Consider the following 27,088-nt stretch of genomic DNA (forward strand, 5'->3'; position numbering starts at 1 on the left):
GTGCCGATGAAGGATCAGTGGTGGCTGTTGGCCTGGCGCCAATGGAGAGTCGCTGGTGGCTGGACTCGGGCCTCCGACCGGGAGCCCCGTCAGGTGTCGGCTGGACTGCCAACATAGCAATACTGGCAGGTATCGGCAGGACCACCCCCCCAAGGAACAGGGACAGGACTCAGTCGGACCTCTGACCGAGGGACCGGAATAGGCGCCGTCAGAACCGCTGGCAGGTGTCAACCAGGCCACTGACTGAGATCCACTGGCAGGTGTTGACCGGGCTGCTGACTGACAAACACTGGCAGGTGTCAGCCTGGGTGTCAGCCACGCCATCAGCGGAGCAAACCCGGCAAGCTTTGGCTGGGCAGCTGACAATAGAGCTGGGGTTCCACAGACTGGGGGCCAGGATGCGGCTGAGAACATTGCTTTCTTGGTGGGGGCACTTTGTAGGCAAGGCAGGTTCCACAGAAAGGGTCTGCAGATGGTTTGCCTGGGGTTGAGACTGAGGCCTGGGCTGTGACCAGAATCTTGAAATCATGACATTATCACTTTGTAGCTTTGGAAAGGAAATACAAACTCGGAGATATAAACTGAGTAAACAAGACAAAGACAAACGGTCCCCAGAAGACTGTTTGAAAACAGCAAGATGGGTCTGAATAGATAAAAATGAAAAAGATTTAAAAAAAACAAAAAAACATCTGGCCTGTTTTTAAAATGGAGCCTGAGGCAGTGATGGACTGGTAATCTGGAATTTGGGCAGATGCCAGGGGCCTTTGTGGGCCCTCGTGGGCAGGCCAACCAATCACAGAGTGGAGTGATTGTCCCAGCAATGCGCCCTCAAAACCCTTTCTCACAGTCCCCTTTCAAGAATCAAAATCACAATCAGATTTCTCCACTTTGTAACCGTTAATAATACTACAATCTGATCAGTATTTACATAACACATACGAGTCTCTCTATCACAGTAATAGTTACCCTCTACAGTCACAAACTTTCATATCAGTCTGCATTATTTTGTAGCGAAATGTGTTACACAGATGTTCAGAAGCGTGCATGGATTGAAATAAAACAAATCTCTCTGCATGTTTTTTATTTGATTATTTGTTTGCAAAAGTTAAAATGAAGCAATGCCTTCTGGGAATTTCAAGACTGAATCAAGAAGACTGTCTGCGTGCTTGTTGGAAGTTGGAGATTGGAAGTTGGAAGTTGACTGACATTAAGCAAGCAAAAAATTAATCGAGGCATCAAGTGACACAAGGGGGGAGCGGAAAACGAGAGAGAAATCTAAGAGAGCCCTGTTGGCTGACGGTGAAAAATGCTTCAAACTGACTGATTTGTTTTTAAAATCAAGTGCAGCTTCAGCTGTTGCGTGCGTGGGCCACCGGTGGGTGGAAATGCTAGGGCCATTTTTTTGTTTGTTTGTTTTTTTACATGAAAACAGAAATGTAATGAAACAAAGAACAATACAAAAACAATAATAGTGGAAACTATTAGAAATGTTACAAAAAAAAAAAAAAGGTACACACACTGGTCATGCAGAGAATATAAATTACATAACGTCTGTGCATTCACTGATAAGGAAAAAAGTTATTAGATAGATATTAAGGTTATACATTTATCAGGCTGTCATAATATTGAATATTTACAATTCTGAGAGACCTAAGAAGATAGTTGAATTCAAGTATAAACACCTTAAAATTTGGCTTATCTTTGGAAGGGGTTAGTGTTAGAATATCTGTGTTTGGGTATAAAGAACTTACAAGAGAGAATGAAGAAACTGGTTACAAATTCAGAATTGTTACAAAGCCGTCTTTTTCTGTTTTTCATTTGTTGATAACGTATGGCACATTCTGTGTAGTTAAAGGTGATAGTTGTGGTTTTTTAGACATTGAGTGTCAATTTGCTGCTCTATAGGAGTTTAATATATCTTCCAGTTTCAACTGACAAATTGAAAATGGCTGTATTGTCCTTCTGCTGTTGTTAAATCTAGGTGTATCCAGAGTTCCAATAGATTAAAAACCAGAACCTGCCTAACATATTCTACACTGGACTAATGATCTTATTCATACAGAAAGCGCCTAAAACTGGGAAAACAGCAGATGCTTTGGCTGAAGTTTTAAGAATCTACAATGAAAAGGTGATTATAATTAGTTTCCCTTCCCCACACTACAAATGAACTAGATTAGTGTTGTTTTTTTCAAAGTGATACAGAGGTTTAGCAAAAGCTTTACCTGTACATGTTCTTGAGCTTAGAACCAGTCTGTCTCCTGCCACTTAAGGCAGGAACACACCAGCCCAACCCTTGGACGTCTGAAGCGTTTGGAGAGAGTCGGATGAGATCGGGAACACGTATGTTTGGTGTGTTCAGCTGCGTTGGAAGCTTTTGGAGCCGTGTGGATGTTGTCTGCTCCTATTCAACATGCGAAGTCTGAGGAGGAGGGCCATTGGACAGCTTTCATTGGATTCTCTGATTGGTTGTGTGCCAGCTGAATGGTGGTTCTGATTGGTGGCGTGCTAGCGAATCAGCGCGGTGTGTGGGAGGGGCAGAATACCGTGTGCGCTTTGTTTTTCTATGCAGTCCGTTCCGCCATTCCCCGTTTTCATGTTTTGAATTACTGGCAAGACTAGTTGTTGTGTCCGTCCAGGAAGAATTAATGTGTGTTTGTTTGGTAATGCCTGCTGCATGTTCAGTATGCAGCTGAGAGAGCCTGTGCACAGACCTGGCCCGACCGACACATTAACTACAATTATGAGCCCGAGATGATTTAAACCCAACATTTTTTAAATACATGGACTGTTATAACCAACGATATTTTCGCTTTCTTCTTGCGTCTCGGGAGTGATGTCACGTATGTGACAAGTCACATTTTCATCATGAGGACAAGTCACGTGTACGACCACACAACGACACAAATGCAAACAACAATGCAATGGAGGGAGAAAAGAGCTGCACAGTTTCTAGCTGAAATACAGTCATTATTTTGAGTTATTTAAAAAATGATTATCAATATAGTTGGCAATTAAAAAGTAGAGCTGCATTAAGTCCATTAATTGATTTGTTGCCAAGTATTGAATTATATACTAAAAAATATTTTTTTCTTTTCTCTTTTCTTTTCTCTTCTTTACTTTTCTTTTCTTTAATTTTATAATTATATTGTTTTTAATTGGAGAGGGCAAGAAAATTCTGTTCAATAGAAGACATTTACAACTTTTAGACATTTGAAGTTAGTTGTACCCAGTGTCAAGTTTTGTCAAGTGTCAATTATCATTAGCAGAATGATGATGACCAACACCAACAGGATGTACAGACAGTCCCACACTGACTCAATGATAAAGTGGGTGTTACATTTTATTCAGATGAATATTGAACACTATTTTAGTGTGTTCATTTAGTTCTCAGAAGAACTGCCTTTAAGACTGTCTGCTGCTGCTAAGGATTGAGAAATAACTCACATCCTGTTTGCTCTTTGTGTCATCAGTAACATGATAAGGATCGAAAGAGAATAGAAACTAGAATGTACTTGCTTTTCAGCAGGGGCCAAGTAGGCTGAATGACAATTTCTTGTAGTTCTTGAGAAAGGAAATATGGAAAGATGCATTGTCAGAGAGAAACAGTCACAAGTTAATTAATCAGAGATCTCCAAACCAATCACCAGAATGAATGTTGGCGAAGTAAGTTGAGACTTTAAGTCTCAGTACATTGCTACCGAATATTTGTGTACATTCAATTTTCAATTTATGACTTGGCACAACACTATGCGTGCTGGTTTGGTTTAGGAACAAAACCCACATTAGTGGGGTTGTTAAGCTCTTAAAATATGAACAATCTTGCTTTTTATGAAAGAAGCATGAAACTTTCAGGGTTTGTTCTTCAGGACATAAGCTTTAATTTAAGATGTGCATTCTCAGTTTGACCTGTGAGGTCAGCTGGAGGTCATGACCTCTGTAATGTCTCATTTTCATGCACAAAATTGTGTATGTGTGTATCTTAGGATCTAATGTGATAGAAATGTAAACCAAATATGTATTTCCAAGCTTCTGGGCATGAGGAACTCATTTATGCCATGGATAGCACTCTAAGAAGTCAACATCATTAAGTGCAGGGAAGGTTGCTAGGAAAGATAATAACAGACCATATCACCATGAATCTTTCTCAGTTGATTACTCATGTTAAGGTAAGAAGAAAATGTGTTGCAAGTTTTTTGTATTTTAATATTTGAATATGCAAATGGGGCCTTATCTCATTAAGAATGCGCTAATTTGCATACATTTTAAAAAACTAAATGAGATCGTGTGATAAAGCCAGACTCAAAATATTTTTTTTCACTTTGTTGTCATATTAGATGGGGAAAGAATTACAGAGGGGTTTACACGAAGGGAAAATGCAGATACTTCCACGGGCTCTGGCTACTGACAGTATGTACAGGATAACAGAGGTAGATGTCCATAAACCCCTCTGTAATTATTTTCCCATCTAATATGACAAAACAATGAAAAATTATTTTAAGCCTGGTTTTATCACATGACCTGATTTTGTTTTTTTTAATGTATGCAAATCGGTGCATTTTTAATGAGATAAGCCCTCATTTGCATATTTAAACATTAAATACGAAAAACTTGCAATACCTTTTTTTTCTTAGCTTAACATGAGTAATCAACTGAGAAAGTTTCATGGTGATATCTATTATTGTTATTTTTATCCTATTCACCTATAGTGTCTCATCTTTAGCCACTCACATTCCTAGTAACCTTCACTGCACTTAATGATGTTGACTTCTTAGAGTGCTATCCATGGCATAAATGAGTTCCTCATGCCCAGAAGCTTGGAAATACATATTTGGTTTATATTTCTATCACATTTAGATCCTAAGATACACTCATATACAATTTTGTGCATGAAAATGAGACATTACAGAGGTCATGACCTCCAGCTGACCTCACAGGTCAAACTGAGAATGCAACCACATCTTAGATTAAAGCTTATGTCCTGAAGAACAAACCCTGAAAGCTTCATGCTTCTTTAAAAAAAAGTAAGATTATTTAGCTTAACAGCTCCACTACAGGGCTAGTTTTGCAAAAGACCTTTTTTTGGCTTTAAATATCTGTTCTGTCACAAACCCAGTAGGAGATGGTCCAACTTCCTGTCAAAAATGTTTGTTTTTTTTGTTGTCTCCTGTAATCCCATCACACTCCCCTCTACCTGTCAACATAAAAGTTAGGTATTATGTCACACATTTTGTAGACTTGTCAATATGGTACCTATTACAAGTACAAATTTGAGTGTAGCCATGGTCACTGCTAACATTGGGCCTATATATCACAGAAATCCAGAATAAACATAAGATTAATGTGAATTAAAAGGTAACTGGCAGTCTAGAAGTTACTGACCACCTAATGAATATAAGTACAACATTAATTCGCCTTTTTGCTCTGTAGACATGGATTTTTTAGTTGATGCTCCACTACACTCAGTGGCCACGTAAGGTGTACACGTAAAATCTAAGCTCTGCCATAACATCTATCTGCAAGTAGGTCAGTGTTTGCGTTTTACTTGATTGGGAGGTTTTGATATATTGTCGACTTCAGAGGGCAAACTCTTTAAAACTCGGGAATAAACATGTGACCAGCTTATTAAATATGAAGTATTGTTACTTATTGTCCTACCCACCTACATAGAAAAGTTAAAAGTAACTCACCTTGACAACATGATGTTGCTCGTAATAAATAGTAATAAATGACACAATTCTGTATAATTAGTACATTTTCCAGCCAATAATTTAGTAGTTGTCTAAAGTATCTGAATACAAGCCTTTAACTTGTAATGTTTTTGTATTTGTACTCTGGTATTGTTGTAATTAAGTAAAAGATCCCAATACATTTGGAGGTAAAACATTCTTATTGTGCCACATTTATGGGATGAAATAAGTAACAGACAAGTGTGTCACTTTAACATCAGTCACTGTTTGAATTACCAGTATGTTAATAAGTCATCCTTCAAATAAGAATTTTTACATTTTGGGTTAACCAAAATGTGTGTGGCCTCGGGCTCAGGTTAAAGGAAAAGTTCCCACAAAAATGAAAAATTCAATCATTTTCCACTCAGTGTCGTATCAATGGAAAGTCAGGTGATGTTTCATAGTCCACAGACCATTTCTGGAGCTTCACAGCAAAACAGTGTTACAGCATTCTCCCACACCTGAAGTAAATGAGGCTTGTTATAAAACATTAAATAACAAATGATAAAATAATGATTAAAAAAAGGCTCCACACAGCTCATCGAGCATAATCTGATTCTCCAGAAGCCCTATAATCCCAAATGGATTTGAAAAGACAATATTTACACCCTCAAAGGGCGGTCAACATCAAGTACCCACTTCAGACTGGAGGGAGTTTTGGATGAATGTATTTTTTAATTGTAAGAGGTTAAACTAATATGATACAAACGAACATAACAACAAACAAATATTAGGGAAAACAGTTGATAGGATCCTGATACCATTAAGCTTGAATCTGCATTAAATCATTGTGTTGACCCAACAATGTCTACAGCCCTGTGTGTGTTGCTCAAATGTCTGAGTTGTTATAATGACTCGTTTCATTCCGTTCTGAGAGCAGGGTGGAGCTGTCCTCCAGTGACCACAGTATCTATATAGTGCAGCCTCCTTTTGCTTTGTAAAAATGTCAAAACATGTTTAAGAAGTGAAGGGTTTAGAGATTACTACAGAAAAGGGAAGCATGAGAGGAAATAAACTGAGAGCATTGCTATGGGTGTCACAACCACCTGGTACGGAAACGCCCTCGCTTAAGAAGCACACAGGAAGTATTGCACACACAAAATGCATCTCAAGCATCACCACTAACAGTGTTGCAGTAGAAGAGAGTGGTGTGAAAGATGCATGGGAGTCGCATCTTCCTTCTCACCTCCATGGTGCTGACTGCTGGTAAGATCTAAAGTTTTTATACATGTTGACTGTTTTATTCAACTAGGAAAGGAAACAGAGGGAATAATGTTAAAAGTTTGAATCCTCAGTTCAAGAAACTGCTCTGAATTCTGATTTTGATTAATGAAAAATTATGGCATTTTGTTTTTTATTTGAATTTTTAATTGGGGGGGGGTTATCTATAAATTTTAATCATCAGTTCAAGAAACTGCTGAGACGCAACTCTCAGGAAGAATAGAATGTCAGATCAGAATGTGTGAAAATGAGCGTTTAACCACAAACTCATGCAAGGCACAATTTGAATTAATCATACAGCTTCTTGTAGGTTTGCAGTTCCTTTACGGAAGTCCAACAGCTCCCATAAGAAAACACTTTTTTAAAGAAGTAATGGTAGCAATAGGAACTGAAAGGTCTGGATTATGGATTAGGAACTAGAACACTGCTCTTAAAGTGCACTGATTTATATATATTTCCCTTTAAGCAGCAAGAAACGTTCATTTGCATCAGATGAGGTAGCCCGGTAGAAAATAGGTGGATTTCATGTAAGTAATAGGTGGTGGAGGAAGTGTTCAGATCTGTGGCTCAAGTAAAAGTGATAATACTACACTGTAAAACTACACTATTACAAGTAAAAGACCTGTACTAAAAAATGTTACCAAGTAAATGTAAGTAAGTATTGTCTAGAAAATGTTCTTAAAGTACTCTGTGCTGAATAAGCTCCCCTGTGACAGTGTATTTTATCTTATCAGATTATTATTGCTAATGCGTTAATGTAAAAGCAGGGTTTTACTGCTGTAGTTGGTTGAGGTGCATATTTTCTTAATTAAATGATTGTTTGGTTCGCATGTGTTCTGAAAATAGTGAAAATATCTATATAACTAATACATTAAAAATATTCAAATAATTAAAAGGAAAACCAGTTAATTCTCAAATTTTGTAGGCCAGAACCATTAAATATTTTTGTGCGAATAATTATTATTAAAATAGCTGAAAATCAATTTTCTGTCAGTTGATACACTGTTAGGTAGTTCATTTTGTATCTGCTGCCAAATAATTGTAGTAATGTACAACATTTCTCTCTGAGACATAAAGTAGTGGTAGAAAGTGGCATGAAAAGAAAATACTCAAGTACACATAACTCAAATTTAAATAATTGTACTTAGTTCACCACAGCAACTAGTAATAAAGGCGGAAATGTTTTTGAGGTAGGTGAACTGACCATATGGTGGCTGAGGGAGCTGAACACACTTCCACTTTTTCCTGCATTAACCAGCACAGCAGGCTGTCAACACAACTCTCACAGAGAATAAAATCACTGTGTACAAAGTTGTCATAGCTAAAGTTTGAATAATGTTGCCCAATTATAAATGTCAGGAAACAGGATGAGAGAGAAGGAGGGTGACATGCAGGAAAGAGCCACATGTCACCGAGCCTGAGCCGCTGCAGTGAGAGCTCAGCCTCTGTACACGCTCTACCAGCTGAGCTATTGTGGCACCTGAGTACGGCTGGATTTATTATGATTTTTACCTGTTTTAATACTTTTTCACTGCTGAGGTACACTAGGTGAGGCTATGTAGTACACTGAGCTGTTTTACACAAAACTAAATGATTTTCAGCTATTTGTCCAATAGTCTACAGCTGTATTGACTTGCAAAATGACCTTTCAAATTGACCAACATTATATGTGTAATTCTTTCCATGACTGAAACAGGATCAAACATTTATGTGTCCCTCCCTACTAAAGTTTGCTTTTTCAGGCACCCTGGAAGCAGCAGGACTTCTGCTCCCTATGTTAATACTGTTAAGATCAGAAGCACTTAAGTGTCTTAAGAATTAATTTAAGCCTTTCCTATCATATTGTGTACCACTATCAGGAGGCAGTGTTAGCTTGGGAGTGGTTATATGTTAACATTAGCTCAAATGTTGTTTTACCTTAGAATACACCTCAAAATCCCTCCAGGGTTTCACAGTCCATTGTCTTTTCAATTGCTGATCAATCAGGAAGCGGCAAAATAATAACCCTAATAACCCTAACCCTTTGACAGAATCCCTGCATTTGTATGACTTACAGCCTGGAAAACAAATGTGAACACCTAAATTTCTCACACTGAGCTTAAACAGAACTTCTCAGAAAAAATGGCTGCTGTGTGAATATGGTTTGTCTGGGTAGAGAAAGGATAATGAAGAGAGGGACAGAGATGATAATGGGCACAAACAGGACAGAGGCAGACATTGTGTCAGCATCACGAAATACCTCAAAATATGAAGTTGAAGTGAGCAGGAACAGAAGTTGTCATCGATGTAAGAACATTTTTAGGATAAATGATTTCCTTCTGCTTTTTCTGCCTTGATCTTAAAGAAGAACAGATTTAATCTTCATAGTATGTTTAGGGTGTTGGGGAGTTCTGCTGCATATTTAAAAAACATATACAGCCAGACGGAGTGATGCAAGGTCAAATTAATTACCTCACTTCAGTCTGTGAGTCATCAGCTGGGGCTAAAGACCACAATTTTTAAAACGCAGTGAGCATAAAACAACTGCATCTCTGACTGAACTTTTGGCTACAGAGTTGCACTGTGGGTAATATTGGCACTGAACTTTTGTACTAGGTTCTGCTGCATCAGTCTTTAATTGGTGGATTGTTTATTTAACATTAACATAGTTGTAACATCCTTGTGTGTTTCAGTGTTGTTCTGTTCAACTTATGTAAAATCTAAAGTTCCCACAGAATGTATTCTCTAACCCTGTGTTGATTTGGCCCTGATCTGCTGCCTAGTGCATTTACTTATTCATGTGTCTAAGTGCATCAAAGGCAACATGCTGAATTCTCTATATTACACCATGGAAAAGGCTGGAGTTAAGGAATGAATATGAATTTGTGTGAAACCACAACATAAATGAATGAATAAATAAATAAATGAAGTGTTGAACCCACTTGGCACATTTGCCACAGATGTACTTTAGTGTCCTATTACACACTTGACTGTAGACTGTAGATAAGCAATTTATATCATTTTGTTTATGCCACATAATTCAATGCATTTTTATTTTTATTTTAAATCGTCATGAAAAACTAATTTAGTGGTGAGATTGAAGTAAAATATCAAATGATTTCTAAAAGTCCTGATTATCTACGACTAACAATTTCAGTTTACTTACCATTGAAATTAAGGTTTAAGCATGTTACAAGACTCGTGTGGTCTGTTTTTTTTTACAAATTGCAGCCATCCGTGTCTCTTTGGCCTTCAACATTGATAAGACAGACCCTGATGTCTATACTGGCGAACAAAAAGATTTCTTTGGATACAAAGTGGTTCAGTTCATGTCTGGCACAGAGAAAGGGTAAGTTTTCATTTACAACTTGGTGGTTCAGTCGATATTTTATACTGCTGTGACTATCAAAATCCTTTTTACCCATCAGTCCAGTTGATAAAATGGACTTCCTTTGGTGGTTTATCACCTTGATTGTCATGGTATCTGGTCTCTTGCTGTGGCATCACAGCTTGCAACAGGCAAATGAGATCATTTTAGATAAGTAGTGCTGCTTGACTCAGCCTGGCCACTGAAATAGTGAACATTAGTGTTGTCTCGGTTGTTCATCCCCAGGATAATTGTTACAGCACCTCTACAGCGAAATGGATCTGGGGGAATATGCAAACCTGTTCATGTCAACAACACCCAGTGCTTCAACCCCGAAGGTACAAGTGCAGTTTTTGAAGTCAACACTACACAATGAATCCCACTATATAAAAGAAAAGAACAATTTCCAACAATGCAGAAAGATGACAACTAAAATGAAAAATGTTCTATTACAGCCTAAAACCTTTGTGTATTTTTAATCAAATGCTACTCTTGCAGAAATTTCACTTGACAACGCAACAATACCAGTCAAGCACCTTGGCCTGTCAATAGCTGAACACTCCAACAGCTCCCGATTCACTGTAAGAGAAAATCTAAAATACAATTTCTCTGTGACATTTCTTTCAAAGTCCTACGCAAAACAATTTAATATGAATATGGTCATGTTTATTTCACCTCTTATGTTCTGATCTAGGTTTGCAGTCCAAGTGTCGCCCATGAATGTAACGAGAACTCTTATCTGAACAGCGTGTGTTACACGATGACAAGTGATCTTCAGCAGATCTCCCGTTCCACACCTGCTTTCCAAAGTAAAAACAGAGAGAGCTTACACTTCTTCAACTCACTGTGATCATAGCACTTCGTCCTGGCAGTAACATGTTATATTCTTTGTTTTGATCCTGACTAAACATTCCTCACAAACTTTCTCTCTGTTATTCTTTTAAGAATGCACAAAAAAGACAGTGGACCTTGTCTTTCTATTTGATGGATCTGGGAGTATGACTGAAGCAGAGTTTGAGAAGAATAAAGACTTCATTGTGGATATAATGAAGAGCCTCAATCAAACATCAGTCAAGGTCTCTGCACTACTGCCACATTAAAGCATTTATAGCATTTATTTGACTGTAAAACAATGTTATATGAATAATCTATGATTTTGTCTCCCTTTTTCAGTTTGCAGCAGTTCAGTTCTCCTTTGATTACAACAAAGTTTTTGACTTCAATGACTATCAAGCTGGTCGTGCTCTTGAATCTCTAAAGAAAGAACGCCATATGAAGAGTCTTACCAACACACACAAAGCACTCCGATTTGTGTTGTAAGTGCAGTTACATCACACAAACAGCTCTTGGACATTACAACTGTAAAATCTTCAGCATCTTATCTGTTGTCGTAACTTTATTTTTTTCTTATTGATACATAAAGTTTTGTTCTGAGCGTCACAGTTTCACCTGTTACATTTGTTTCAGGGATGAAATCTTTGAAAGCCCGCGTGCAGGCGCCTCTCCTGATGCAACTAAAGTTCTGGTGCTGATCACAGATGGAGATCCCAGTGATAGTGACAATGGCATTATCAAAAGATATAATGACAAAAACATTATTCGCTTTGTCATTGGGGTAAGTTCATTTTTCTATTTTATTAGTCCAACAGATCAAGTAACCACATGGTATACCTCAGAGAAGTAAAAAGTTAGATAACGTCACTTTAAATAACAATTGTGGCAGAGCTCAGCTTAAATAGTGCAACTTGTACTGATTCAACATTTGAGTCCAGTATTGTACAAAACTGTCTTGGTTAACCCACTGACATCAGACTTTGAGGTACTTCATAACTTAAAGCAGCATTCTGGTTTCAGGTCAAAGACGTGAAGCTGGAGAAATTTAAGGACATTGCTTCAGAACCAAAAGATAAAAACATCTTCAAAATTGAGAACTACAACGGACTCACAGGAATACTGGAAAACTTTCAAAAAAAGATCTTTAGTATGGAAGGTGAGGTTGAATTGTATAGTTTTCCAATTTTGTACAATAATGTTTTGACAAAAACAATTTTATCTAAATGGTGTGCCCCTGCAAAAGTAACATGAAATATTACTACAATTGTTTATATAGGCTCCAAACAGGCTCTAGCTGGAGAGCTGACTACTGAAATGTCTCAGAGTGGATTCAGTGCCGTCTTCTACAAGGTGAGTACAGTCAAAAAGTGAAATGTTGACACATTTAAAATCTACATCTTTTTTATTCACACATTTCTAAGAGCTGCAAAATTAGATCTTTTATTTTATCACATACATTTGGCCTGTCACTGTGGTGTCAGTTGTGTAGGGCAGTGGTTCTCAAACTTTTCACACCCTGTACCATCTCAGAAAATATCCAGCTCTCCAAGTACCACCATTATGACCCATGAAAAATACAGTAGTAGAATTAGGGAACTCTATACTGCTAAATGTAGTTCAAACAGAAGTTATTCCCAACAGGAATATTATTTTGTTGACTTGTCAGCCATATTCATACTATGCAAAGGAGTAGCACTCGAACTGGCAGTTAAACTGTGGCGTGACAGGAGATATATTTACATTTACATTGGAGGCCATTTAGCAGATTCTTATGTCCAGAGCAACGAACAGTATTTCAATTATACTTTCATTCAAATGCATTTATTGAGCACAATAAAGGTGTTCGCTAATTCTATGTGGCTTAAGGGCTTTCAACTGCGGAGACTACCACATAGCGAAAGCTGAAAGGCACAGGAAGCTGCACAGTACGAGGCTTCCTGTGCCTTGGTTACAGATGTAACCGAATCAAAATGTAATGGAACTGGCGTCTTAATTTTTTTTTTTTTTTTGCAGTTTTTCGCTGTTTGCAGTTGTGGGTACTACTGTGGGTGATTTTTATCCTCCAGATCCAGATTTCTCTTAAAAGGGATCCTGTAGCCATGACTGCATTGGTTTTCAACGCTTTTTTAGCTTTTCTTCACGCCACAACGTAGCAAGCTGACGGCGTATCGAGCAAAAAAAATACTGTTAAGGCTCAACTTATTTTCAACCAATTTTCATTTATCTCACGATTACAGTGTTTTCATTTCATTTGTCATAGTATTTTGATAATATTATACATTTTTAGAATAATTTCATTTTAAAAAATGGCTATTTAGGAGATTCCTCAGTGCGCCACTCAAGAGAGCTCGTACCATAGTATGAGACAGGCGAAGGTGAAGGGGATTTACATTAATACACACAATTAGTTTAAATATAAGCTTGAAAATTCAAGTGATAAGGTTGAATCTTTAAAAAATGACCATGAATTGTAGAGGGTCATGGTATTTGGTTTTTCCCCCTGTTGCTTTTGACGTGTCACCTCCCAACATAGCTTCTGTTGTTGGTTCCACTCACCTTTGTTCACTGACCAAACCTGCACATTTGTGTCAGCAGGATACCATGATTCTGGGGTCAGTGGGAGCCAACATGTGGCGAGGTTCTCTCCTAGAGCTTCATCAACAAAAGGAAACACAAATTCTAGATCCATCCATGAAGAACGACTCCTACATGGGTAGTAAAGTTATTTATCTAGTTTCATGTCATCTGCTTTTGTATTAACAGACTGTATTGTTTGACTTGATATACTGATGTTTTTTTTTTAAATTATTTTCAAATGATGCTTGAAAACATACACAGATCAGCCACAACATTAAAAAAAACTGACAAGTGAAGCGAATTATGTTGTGATCATACAGATACATTGCAGTCTTCACCTGGGTAACCTTGGCTTCTGGATACCACTTGACACAACAACACACTGATTGATCACTGCCATCAGGGGTTCCATTGATAGTGTGGGGGCGTGATTGCTCTTTGACAATGTTTAAATGGTCGTGTGTATCAAGTGGCATCCAAATGGATCCTGGGAGGCAGGTTTTCCCAACACACGCACTGAAACAAGATGGCTGAAGTTATTCGTTAGTGGTTTTATGTTGTGTGCCCATGTCTTGTTGAATCAGTTTCCAGTTTGCAATTATGGGTTTAAGATAGCTTGTTTTGCAAAAGTAGCAAATTGATGTGAGGGGATCATAAACTGAGTAAATGTTTATCTACAACCCCTTCAAAAGAATTGAAAATATGAACATGATATAGTGAATAGATTCTGTTATTTGTAATTTCCTCTGTTGCAGGATACTCAACTTCTGTTGGAGAGAAGAACAAGGCTCCTCTATATTTCACTGGTGCACCAAGATTTGAACACAAAGGACAGGTCCTACTTTTTCAATATAATGGCAAGAACTGGACCACAGCCCAACGGATAAATGGGGAGCAGGTTGGTAACTGTCTGAAGAAAAACTGACTTTACGTATGCTAAACAGAACTTCTTTTTAAGTTTGCCTAAAAGCAACATTATGTAGAAACTGACATTTTGTGGAATTCGGTACCCCAATCCAGAGTGCAACACCACTGTCATACATAGAAATCCCAGGCCTATAACAATTAGTCATAGCATAGATGCTGAGGGCAAACAAAACCCATTAGGCCATAACAATGTTATATCTTGAAAACTTATAGTAAACTTGAAGTAAACATGTATGAAACACAGTGATCCTACTGCCTCCTTAAAGTTACTTGCAGAAACAAGTAATGGTCCAATCCCCCTGTCACACCTTAAGGAACTATTATTTTAAGAAAAAAAAGGTACATAATGTTGCTTCAATGGAAACTACATTTTCCATTCACAGCATTTAAATATTTATTTTTAAAAATATCTATATAGATTATTGTGGTTTAATTCCCATTGGTGAATAACAAACAGGCAGGTTTACTTGCTTTAATTTCTTGGGATAACTTCCCTTAGTAATACCTAGAAACCCCCCACATTAACATCTAAGACTTGGCAGAGGACTAAATATCTTTTCACAGAGTGTACACATTAGACAGACAGCAGAAAGAATGGGACGGTAATCAAAAACAGTATGTACAATGGCACGCAAAAGAAAACTGCATCTTGGACAAAGCAGCTGGACCCAGATTCCCAGACTGTCTTTTTCTTAAAGAAATCTACTGTTTTCCTTGATCAAATCTGCTGTTTTGATTTAAAAAAATGCTTGTTACACCTTTATAAAATTTGCAAAGGCACATCTTTCCGAGGTTGCAGGGAGGAAAGCAAAGAACTTCCATGCGCTGGCACCATTTTGTAAGTTAAATGATATAAACCTCTTGTTTCAGATTGGTTCCTACTTTGGTGCAGAGCTGTGCTCAGTAGATATTGACTCAGATGGGAACACTGATTTTCTGCTGGTTGGAGCTCCCCTGTTTTTCCAGGAGAAGGAGAAGAGAGAAGGCCATATATACGTCTACACACTGACTGATAAGGTAGGATCATATTCAAATGAGGTTACAGTGAGATATTGAATGTGTTTATTGATTTTCTTCATCAATAAACTTGTGTTCTTATATTTACAGATGCTACTGGATAGAGAACAGAATATATCTGCACCATCCATGGGGAGATTTGGCACCACTATATCCAGTCTTGCAGATCTGAATGGAGACGGACTCCGAGACGTTGCTGTTGCAGCCCCTCTTGAGGATGATAACAGAGGGGCTGTATACATCTTCCTTGGTGACAAACACAGAGGGATACGCAGCACTTTCAGCCAGGTGAGACAGAAACAACACAAAGGAAAAAAACAGAATCCTCCATTGTTGTTTTTAAGATTGGTAAGTAACCCTCTGTATGAAGCCATCTATATGGCATCCCTGTGGCTGAGGGGTAAAGGGCCCTGACACACCAAGCCAATGTTGGGTTGTTCTATAACTCAGGCTTTTATGTCATGTCATGTCATTGTCCGTAACCGCTTATCCCTTTCCATGGGGTCACGGGGTGTTGCTGCTGGAGCCAATCCCAGCTTTGTCTCAGGACGAGGGCAGGGTACTCCCTGGATAAGTTGCCAGCTCATCGCAGGGCCCTCACTGATGAGCAATGTGGGGTTCAGTATCTTGCTCAAGGACACTTTGACATGCAGCTCAGCCTTGCCCGGAGCCGGGATTTGAACTAGAGACCTTTCGATCACTAGTCGACCTGCTCTACCCACTGAGCTACAGCCGCCCCAGGCTTTTATTATTTTGGTATTTACCGTGAAAACCTTTATTTGTCTCACCTGGATCAATCACACTGTTTCAGTTGTCTTATCTCTGTTATTCCAGAGAATCTTGGGGAAGGAAATACAGCCTGGGCTGAGATTCTTTGGACAGTCAGTGTATGGAGAAATCAACCTTGGAGAGGATGGACTCCCAGACATTGTGGTCGGATCACAAGGCATGGCTGTGGTCTTGAGGTATGAACACTGTGTACATACAGTAGGTAAAATACTCAGGCTGGAGATATACTTGATCTTAACAAGTTTACAAATGATGACTGTCTCGTGTTTGGAGCATTGCTTGTGTGCATCATCAAATATCATATCAAACAAATACCTGTCCATGACATGAAATGTGCACCTTGTCTATGTCAAAATATGGTTAAAAAGCAAGTGAAGCAAATTATTATTTGATGAATGTCTTTCAGGTCCAGGCCAGTTTTTAATGTCACGGCTCATCTGTCCTTTCAACCTCACATTATAAGCACTGAAAAAATTGACTGCATAGGCAACACAAACGAAAATTTACCAATGGTTAACTTAACTGCCTGCTTTGAAATGGTAGAAACAACAAAGAGCAAAGCAGGTAAGGACTCGTCTTAATAATATGTGCATTAACAGCTGCTGGTGCTGTTCAGCCTGTCAATGTGTTATTCTAACCCTTCTGGATGCCTTTACAGGGGCGATTAACATCTCGTACACGCTCCGTGTGGATCCAACGAGACAAATCATTCGAGGCACCTTCAATCAAAATGACAGGAAAGCTAAAAATGTTACTTCCACTGCTGTACTGAGGGATAAAGACACCTGCTTCAACTACTCCGTCTACATGCCAGTATGAAAACCAATGAATAATATTCACCATAATAAAAATAATAATGCATTTTATTTGTATAGCACTTTAATCTAAACTTTGATCTAAACCATCACATACTGTAACTATCTGTACTGTATATGACCCACTATCACCTATCTCTACATCTATAAATATTTCTTTCTTGCAGAAATGTGTGATTGACACCTTATCACCCATCAGCATCAAAGTGAACTTTGCCCAAAATGACAGAACAGGTCCCGTCCTGAACATGGACAGCAAAAGACAGGCTGTTGTTGAGGTACACATTTGCATCCATACAGTTTTGTCTCTTACATGTACCCATCTAAATTTCTAAGACATTTGTGTTCAGATAAAGGAAGAGATCAGCGCTCTGCACACTACTAGACTGACATGATATATGAAATGCAATTCTGTTTAAGAATGTGATGATGACTCAATTGTGTCCCTTGTAAAATCTTTGGGACGAGTGGGGATTAGTGGGTTGGGCCAGCGGCAGAAATAATACTGTGCATATTCATACCCATACATCTTGCTGCAGTAGCTCATTATCTAGAGATTCAGTTTCCACTATTGTTATCTGTTCATGCATGTGGTTCTTGAAAACTCTGTGTAGAAAGCTAGGGCAGGTAGGATCCACACTATGCCCGAGTGAGCTGCAGCAGCTTAGCAACACATCCGCCACACATACACAAGCAGGTTTTGTGGACCATGGGTTACCGGCAGCAATCTGTGAGTGACTCACTTCAGAAGGAGGGAGATCCCCAACAGGGATATCTACAAAAAGGCATGAAAAACTTATGTAGCAAAAGCAAATAACACTAATCTAGAGCGTAATCAATGCAACAACTGCTACCCTACCAGACAGTTGCAGCAGCAAGGTGAACAGGATGTGTGCCTTCAGCACTGGCATCAAGAGAGGGCTGAAATAAAAAGTACATGCCTTCATAGAGTGACCTCCTGCAGAGGTTGGCTAATGAGAACCCAGTAGATGAGAGAGCAGAACAATACAGGCCCCTTTACAAACAGGGATACAACATACATCATGGCCCACATATATCATTCTGCTACACTAACATGCTGTTTAGCTTTAGATGTTGGCAGAACGAAAAGTGCAGCATGCAGACAATTTACAGCATGCAAATACTAGTGTTCTCATACTAGTGTTATCTTCAAAACAAGGCAGTTGCAGGCTTACATTGTTCATTGACTGGATAGTGTGAGACACACACACATTTAATTCATTACAGGATTTGTAATAAAAATCGTATTTTAATCTCATATCTGCTAAAGGTACCCGAATAAAGAATTTGAATTCTAGGACATTACAAAATGGTATTGCATGACTAATCAATTGAATACACTTAGAAGAGAAGATTTGATATCCACATTTTTTGGGGTGAAGTGTGTTTCATAAATGAAATTTAAAATAAAATGGTCAAGCACATCCCAGCAAACCAATTAGGCCAGGTGCATTATTCAAAAATGCAATACAAATGCACTTAAATAAAAAATTTTAAAAAATCAGAAATAGAATAAGGCTGAGTCTCAAATAGGCACTTAAGCAGACTCTCAATTCAAAATGAGCACTAAAGCTGACTCAATACAGCAATTCAAAAAGAATACCAAAGCTGACTAAATATGGCAATTCAAAATGAATAGTAGAAATATAAGGCTGTGAACAGTGACATAGAATTAGTCTTCAAAATAAGAGCTTTACATTGCACTCCATTTAGAACTAGGTTCTTAGTGGGGGGCTTATAATTTGAAAGTAGTGACCGTCTTTAGCTTTCCAACACAACAACAAACACAACCAAACAGCTACAGAGACCGAGGAGACGCTCCATCTCCTGGATCTCTGCGGCTGTCCAGTTGTTCATCTTAGTCCGTGGATGAAGTTATGGACTGACTGCTGTGAACAGCTGTTTCCTGGTTTTAAAACTCCTCAGTTGTGGGTCACACAACAGTGCAGGTCATTGACACCTCCACCCATCTCACTCAGAGGCCGTCAAATTGACGCCTTGTTTTTAGCTTGGTGCTCTGTCTAAAAACGGCTCATGTCGGTTGTCACCCTGCTTTGACGCAGGTGGGAAGTGACGAACACGTCCAGACAAGTTCCTCGGTGCTAGTGCTACCATGATGTGCCATTGTCAAGTAGCCTACAGGTCATTCAGTGGGCCAAATTTAAAATGCTCACGCATTGAATTGCCACTTAATTTTTTTAGAATGCATTAATTTGAAGTGTAATTAATTAATCTAATGAACGCGTTAAACTGACAGCCCTAATATATATACAGTTAAATTTAAGGCATTCCTCTAGAGTTTTGCACTTGTCTATTCACAAAAGCTATATTGTTGGTCTGTTGTGTTCCAGGAAACCTCTTTTCATTTTCTGGCTATCTGTTTTTTCAAGCATGCATTTTTAATAACTTTTCCTTTTCTTTTTGGTCTACAGGTTCCCTTTGAAAAGCAATGTAGAAAAAATGACACCTGTATTGCTGATCTTGAACTCACGTTACAATCCTTGTACGTATATCTGACAAACACAGCATGGCAAAGGTAACAGCATTTGACTGTGCTCTAAGAAGTACTCTCTTTTTCCTAGGACCCCAACATTACTTGTGGCAAAAGGGAACTACTTCAGCCTGTCGGTAAATCTGTCCAATCATGGTGATGACTCGTACAACACCAGCCTTTCAATTCATCATCCAGTAGGCCTCTCCTTCGCTCAGATGACTGTGGCAGAGGTGATTTAAAATCAAACTTCTACATCATGTCCTCCTCAGGGTTACTTTTTACCTGCTTGTTAAAGGGGCACACCCACCACAAAGTATGTTGTTCACAGTCACTACTGAATGTGTGAAAAGGTTCTATTAAGCTTTTTGTGAGAACTGCATGAAGTCAAATAAATTACCTCAAATGATATCACTTGAATCTGGGTCTGTTGGCCTGAGGACTACAGTAGTGAGAATGATAGAAATCTGGTGTGTGGAGTTAGAAAGAAGTCCTCAACTCTGCTTGAGGCTCATGGCTCAAGAGGACATTAGCTGCTACTAGCCTGAAACATCCAAATTTCCAGCCAAACTGTTGGTGACCAAGTCGTATTGTGAGTAGTGTTAGTGCCAGGGTCTGACAAGGAAGAGTAATGATTGGAATAAAAAGGACAATATTTCTAGTTCTGCTGCACTGATTTTGATCCCTTAAAAAAAAAAAAAAAGTCCAGTCTGACAATGTTATAGTAGGGCTGTGCTAAATTGGTGGAGAATGCAAAAAAAACTGCCAGTCATGTAACAACAACTTCATGCATAAAAGCCTGCAGGCAATGCCAAATGATCTGAGTGTTCAAATTAAACATGACAAGAGAGAAGTGTGGTGATTTAAGTGACTTCCTGGCACACATTGTACCAACGGACTGTTTAGAATTCAACTCCTGCAGCCTACTTAAGTGTTGTTGCTGAATAAATGCACTAGGGATGAAGCTTCTCAGGTCATGTTCAAATTCTGTGACACTGACACCCCAGTGCAGTGAATAAATACACAAATCCCCAACATTCCAGAAAATATCCCACTTGACCCAAAGCCCATTTGTGCAAAAGCCTGTTGCACAAATGGGCAAACAAACAGACAAACGAAAAAAGTTAGAATCCTTAAAGAAAAGGCTTGATCCACTGTTGAACTGTCCGTCAAAAAAAGACACATTTACATGCATTTTTAAGTGTGTATCTACTGGCTTCCTCTCACACTTCTTGCATGACTCAAAGAGTAAAGGAAATGGAACAGAAAATCTTTGGTGGATTTGAAACCTACACAGGATGTGTGGGGTGTCAGAGGCGTTTTCGATCACAATACATGAACTAATGTTGATTGAAATCTCTCTCTTTATAATTACTGAATATTTAAACTTAAACACAGGTAAACACAACCATGTACACACACACACACACACAGTTCAAATCAAACTTAAAGTTTGAAATTGAAGACACGTCTATCTATATGTAATCTTATGTTTGTCTGTATATTGTGTGTGTCTTCTGTCAATAACGATAAAAATAATAACAATATAGGGTCTCAGTTAACATGTGTTTTTTCCTATGTTTCTCTTAAAACAGTCAACAAGACCAACGCTCCACAGCTGTAAGGACGTTGTTGATAGAGTTACATGCGGCATCAGCCTTCCTGTGTACCGCAGCAGATCAGCTGTGAGTCATACTGCACCCCGACATCCTCAGAGCAGACAGGGTTGACGTTTCATGAACCAAGAGCTATGACCAACCGCCTGAACCTTTGACTTTCACAAACATGGCAACTTCTCTAACTGTCCCTTTCTCTGTGAGTAGTCTCTGTAAGTCTAACATAACTGTCTTTTTTCTGTGAAGGCAACATTTACAACTTCTTTCCACATCGATACTGGATACGAGTGGAATGACACTGTTTCAATGACCATTACTGGAAAAAGGTACACAGCTCCTCTCTTTTTGTATGATTAAAATAGTATTTACTCTCATTACATATTTCATGTTTGATATTCACCACAAATGCTTTTTACATCCTCAGTGATAATACAAACTCCTCCAGGACCAACTCCCTGACCAAAAGCATCCCAGTACAATTTCTAATTGAAATGGTAGTAACAGTGTAAGTGACACTATAACATGCAGCTATAACATGTTCCTAGTAAAAACTCATCATCCCACAGCTGCCTGTTCATTTTGCCCATCCTGCTTTCTTTCCAGGAATGAAGACACCATCACCTATCTGAACTTCTCGACAGAGGATGCAGCACCTAAAGAAATGGTTGCTATATACAAGGTGAGGCTGTAAATTATTATGCAACAAGCAAACATCCAGTCCCATAGCAAATTTTAACTAATCATCACATCATCAATCTGCAAGTCTAGAGCAGCATTAACTGATTTCTTGGCTACTTGGGGGCAGCTGAACAAGCACCAAACACAACACTGACACATTATTATCTCATAGAAATGCTATGATGGACTTAGAAAACATTTACCTATTTATCCACAGCAGACACGTAGCAAAGTTACTATTCATTTGCAGTCATGTTCCTGCAGATCTTTATCACTCTACTATTTGCTCTGTTTTCATCCTCACTAACTTGGCCTCAAAGGTGATTTATCATGCTCCTTAGTTGCTAAAGGCTCATTGTGTTTATTAGCTAGTTGCCAACTGTGGCTGTCCAGTGTTTGCTAGAGGACAGGTTGTGTACACTAGAAAAACCCAAACTCCAGAAAAAGCCATCAGAGAAATAGTGTACCTTAAGTGAAGAATTTCTCTCTGTCAGACTAGTATACAGTATGAGAATACTGTGAGGAGAAATTAATCTGGAGCTAGAAAACTGGTAGCTTAGTTTAACATACAGGCTGGAAGAAGAATGGAAATAGCTACCTGGCTCTGTCCAAAGGTTTAAAAAGAGACAGTGTACTAGCAGAAAATAATCTTTTACTGGTTTTTCATTTTTTAATCAAACAAGATATGATTAGTTAATTAATGAGCGTTAAAGGTGTTGCTTTGAAGATTTTTTTTTCACCCCTCGAAAGAGCCTGTGTTTATGCTAAGCTAAGCTTAGCTCACATTTTCTCAAAATGTTGAACCTCTATAAACTGGACTGTCTCCCACTGTTTGCAGATAAGAAACACTGGTTTCAAGGCTTACCCTATCAATGTGTCCCTGGTCTTTCCAACTAAACTGGACCACAACTTTCAAATGGAGAATTATCAAGTCCTTGTCCAGCAGGTGAGCAGAAACTGGAATTATTTACTTAAACTGCTGTGTTTAGAATTAAAAATCCCTCATGCTTACCAATTTTTTTTTTTTTTTTTTTTTTAGAACAAAACCCAATGCACAGGCATTACTGACAAGAAGTCTGACGTAAGTAAAACATATTTAGGATCAAAATATTCTCACTGAACTGGTCATGAAATTACAAATCCCAAATGAACTGTTGCTGTGTTACAGTACTGCTCTCCAGAAAAATACTGCAGAAGAATTGTGTGTGATAGTTTCATCCTGGACAAATATTCAAGCACAGAGTTTAATCTGACAGGAGACGTACAGTTTAAGGATCTCAAACAGCGTGCAGAGGTATGTAGCAGACAGGATGCACAACAAGCATTGAAAGTGGTGACTATATCAGGAATTTACATACTCTTTTGCAGAATATTGCCTTTCTTAAGCGATATACTGGAGAGGGTGCGGCGGTCAAATTTAAAAGTTTTATAGATATCAGCTATGATGATCAACGATATGTGCTGCATTCTACAAAACAACAGGTATGTTGGAGTTACTGGTCATTAAAGACCACAGTAATGCCATTAAATGCATTTTAATGTTATTCACTATACGCAATTTGTCATATTTATTAACCACAGAATAAAGGGGATTTGAAACAGAAATCTGCTGAAACTGGCTTGTGGAGCGATCCAACAAAGAAATGGGTAAATACCAGTCTACACAGCCAAAACCATTGTCTGCAAGATACCATACATCCTAGTTCAAATAAGCAAAGGTTCCACAAAAATTGTATTCTCTGCCGACAGACTGAAGTTCAAGTTGAGTTCATAATACCCCCGGATCAACTACTGATCATTTTAACTGGAGTTATTCTGGGATTACTGCTTCTGATCATAATTACAGTCATCATGTTTAAGGTGAGAGTCAAAAAATCTTTTTAAAAAAATTCTGTCTTCATTCAGGTGTCACCTGAATGTCTGGAACTGAATTTAAAAAAGTTTTTTGTTCTGTTGTAAAATGGGTCTCCTTGGCTTTTCTTGAATTAACTTTTCTTCTTTCTTCTGTCACAAGTTGGGATGCTTTAAGCGGAAAACGCTTGAGTATTATCAAGAACAGGAGGAAAGAGCTTCTCTTCAGGCTGGTGGCGACACGGACTTAACCTCTGACTTCACAGAGGGGACTGCCAGCCATTCACAGGCTAATGGCAAATCTGATGAGGAAAAGGATCTTTTGGATCTTGGTCAAGCAGATGGTGCCACCCAGCCGGGTGATACAAAGGAAGAGCTGGATTAAAGAAAACCACTTTCAAAATGGGCTATGGCCATTTATAAGGATATGATTAGCTTAGCTTAACATAAAAACTGGACACTATAGTACAACAAGCTAATAAAATCAGCCTGCCAGCACATCCAAAGCTCTAAAGTGGGCAGATGTATTTTAGCAGATCCAGTCTAGCCATTTCATTTCTTATTGTAGTTTTTATGCTAAACTGTATCCTCGCTGCAGATTCATGTCAACTGGTCATCAGCCAGGAGACACTGGACAACTGGCAAAAGAAGCCATTCACATGAGAAGCCAATAACAGAGACAGGGATGACAATCTTCTGTTGTCATGTGACAGATTCATTAGGTACAGTCGGCCATGTAATGACACCTGAGCATACTCCATATGCCAAGGAAGACACTGAAGCTGAGTTCCATGAAACAAACATGGTGAAGCCTTTTCCTTCTTTCTTTTCTATTTTTTTTTCTATCCAAGCTTTCTATTTAAATGAACTCTGATGAAGCAGGTGCAAACTTAACCCCTCAACACTGTAAATACCTGAGCTATGATTTCTAGTAATGTTACATCTGATTGAGTGTGACCCTATCAACCAGCCCAGTCAGCAGGATAAAATGTTGACATATGTTATAGCATAACGTTCACATTTGTACATGTCATAGGCAACGTACCATATAGACATTTCCACAAATCATGTCATATCACATTGGCATTACACCCTCATGACCTGACTTTCATTTAGGGAGGTGGAGTGGAGGTGGTGTTACAGGTGAGAAGGCTGTCAAGCCAGTGACTGCTGCTCGAGACTGCGTTTTAACATTTGTCAGTGTGAAGCTACCTCTGGACAATTTCCAGCCGTGTTTGCTAACAACATCTACTGAAGGAGTTACAATGACTAGGGATAAGTGCCTCATACAACCCCACACCAAAATACCTTAACTATCCCTTTAAGCCAGAAAGTGATCTTTTCTGAACCCCTGCCTAAGCCTAGTTAGAGAATAATCACAGCATTGCTGCAAGATTAAACATCAAGAAATAGTTAGTTGCATCATTACAGACATTACAAATCTTAATGTATCCATGGTTCCCAGAAACATACTGCCACCGTTTATCCTGCTGATTGGGTTTTCTCCACAGAACTGGCTGTTTGTTGATGTAAAGCTGACCAAGTTTTATATTCTTTTGCTAAACTAGATTCACCTATAGCATCTGCTACATTAATCCATTAGTATTGTTAATGAATATATTATTTGCATTGTAATATACTGTACATTACTTACTTGTAAGTCGTTAGCTATTTTCAGTTGTCTGCATGCTGTTGAATGGGGGATTCATTATTCCTCTTAATTGAGTGCTTGTTAAAGGCAGGCTAAGTAGGATTTGTTAGTAGCAAATTATTTGTGTATTAGCCATTGTTTTATAGGAAAATCCTACTGATTGTTCGTGATGATCATCTAAGTGCATGCAGTGGTACATTAAATGCATTTTTTATTGATAGCAATCTTGCAAAATATTGTCTTTATAAATAGCATCCCATGCGTTGATAACACTTTACAGTACCTAAGGAATGAGTAAGAGGCAATTGGATAGTAGAGCTCCTGGAGACTGTCCTCTTTCATTAAGGGTTTCCTCAAACCTGAAATGCATTTACCTTAATGCCTGAAGCAGTGCTCTTACAATATTTCAGCCTCACTTGGCACAGTTGACATTTTACATTTTTAGAATAGAATATGGCCTTATTGTCACTATACACATGTACAATGAAATTTCAAAGATTTTTTGTATTAGTTTATGCTATTTTTCCCTTCTGCCCACTGTGTTTCCTGTCAATATATGAGAATTCAGCACATGCACTATTTTTATCAGTTATTCTGGTGACACCAGGAGACATTGGTGGTGCAGGCATATGTTGTAGCTTCCCATTGTTTGTGTGTGTGTATATATGCAGTATATTTCTTTTTGCTCACAATAAACTTTTATTCTCTTTATCAATAAAAACATATTGCCCCTTGTGTCCAAATGAGCACTTAGATTTTATTTCTCAGTAGTGTCTTGCCTTTGTTAGCATGTTGTGTCACTTTATTTTGCCACCTTAAATACCAAAAGGCAATGCACATTTTTACCTGCAAGAAACAAGAAAACAAAAAAATAAGGTCCCCAGAAAACTGTTTGAAGAAAGAAGGATGGTAGGGTCCATCAAATATAGAGAGGAATAGCTGTCTGATGAATTTTACAATTTCCATTAACAGCTGACCCCAAAACTCAGCGGTTTTCCAGTTAGCGCACAGCTGATGAACCAATTACACCATAAAGTGGGTCACCGAAGTAACCTAAATGAAACAAACACACACACACACACAGAATACAGCCTGAAGACAGATGTTTGATATTAAATGTCTTTGGCCTTTGAAATGCAAGTGGAGTTGTGCTTGTATTTACATATCTGGTTTGAAGAAGTTGGTAACTGTCAGTTTTGCTGAAAGGCGCAGGTGCTATTAGTGAGATATGGCTAATGGTTGAAAAAGATTAAATAAGTGATTGAGTCGGTAACATCAGCTGACAATGAGAGGGAAGCCATTTTCATTTAGTCAGATTGTGAAGTGAAGTGAAGTGAAGAAGTGGCAAGAGTGAAAGGACAATGATATGGGGAGATTGTTGGAAGTCTGAACAGCTCTTGATACATTTAAATGCTTGAACAGAGAAGTCTGTTGCCCTTCAGATATGTGTTACCTCTTACCATTAGGACGTGAAATAGTTCAAAACTGATTTAGAGGAGTGTAGCTGGAAGTCCTAGATCTGGAAAAT

General features: G+C 38.5%; 1 protein-coding gene across 3 annotated transcripts; it reads left to right on the forward strand.

Moving 5' to 3' along the window:
• Positions 1 to 6,761: 6,761 nt before the first annotated feature.
• On the forward strand, positions 6,762 to 26,306 carry LOC119011524 (integrin alpha-L-like). 3 transcript variants are annotated; one of them, XM_037084919.1, is made up of 32 exons: positions 6,762 to 6,932; positions 10,158 to 10,275; positions 10,540 to 10,631; positions 10,792 to 10,874; positions 10,988 to 11,102; positions 11,239 to 11,369; positions 11,467 to 11,609; positions 11,761 to 11,908; positions 12,148 to 12,283; positions 12,404 to 12,477; positions 13,720 to 13,840; positions 14,460 to 14,602; positions 15,502 to 15,648; positions 15,739 to 15,843; positions 15,880 to 15,936; positions 16,483 to 16,613; positions 16,844 to 17,001; positions 17,096 to 17,250; positions 17,420 to 17,530; positions 19,706 to 19,776; positions 19,856 to 19,997; positions 21,360 to 21,449; positions 21,627 to 21,706; positions 21,805 to 21,885; positions 21,984 to 22,059; positions 22,897 to 23,004; positions 23,098 to 23,139; positions 23,227 to 23,352; positions 23,427 to 23,540; positions 23,640 to 23,705; positions 23,808 to 23,918; positions 24,073 to 26,306. In XM_037084919.1, the coding sequence occupies exons 1-32, from the start codon at positions 6,884 to 6,886 to the stop codon at positions 24,292 to 24,294; spliced, it is 3,546 nt and encodes a 1,181-aa protein (XP_036940814.1). In that variant the 5' UTR covers positions 6,762 to 6,883; the 3' UTR covers positions 24,295 to 26,306. The 3 variants fall into 3 exon arrangements, with proteins under 3 accessions (XP_036940814.1, XP_036940648.1, XP_036940730.1); XM_037084753.1 differs by having other exon boundaries at positions 6,764 to 6,932; positions 15,739 to 15,936; XM_037084835.1 differs by having other exon boundaries at positions 6,766 to 6,932; positions 13,723 to 13,840; positions 15,739 to 15,936.
• Positions 26,307 to 27,088: the final 782 nt, after the last annotated feature.

Source organism: Acanthopagrus latus, chromosome 1, assembly GCF_904848185.1.
Source record: "Acanthopagrus latus isolate v.2019 chromosome 1, fAcaLat1.1, whole genome shotgun sequence".
Classification (NCBI taxonomy): domain Eukaryota; kingdom Metazoa; phylum Chordata; class Actinopteri; order Spariformes; family Sparidae; genus Acanthopagrus; species Acanthopagrus latus.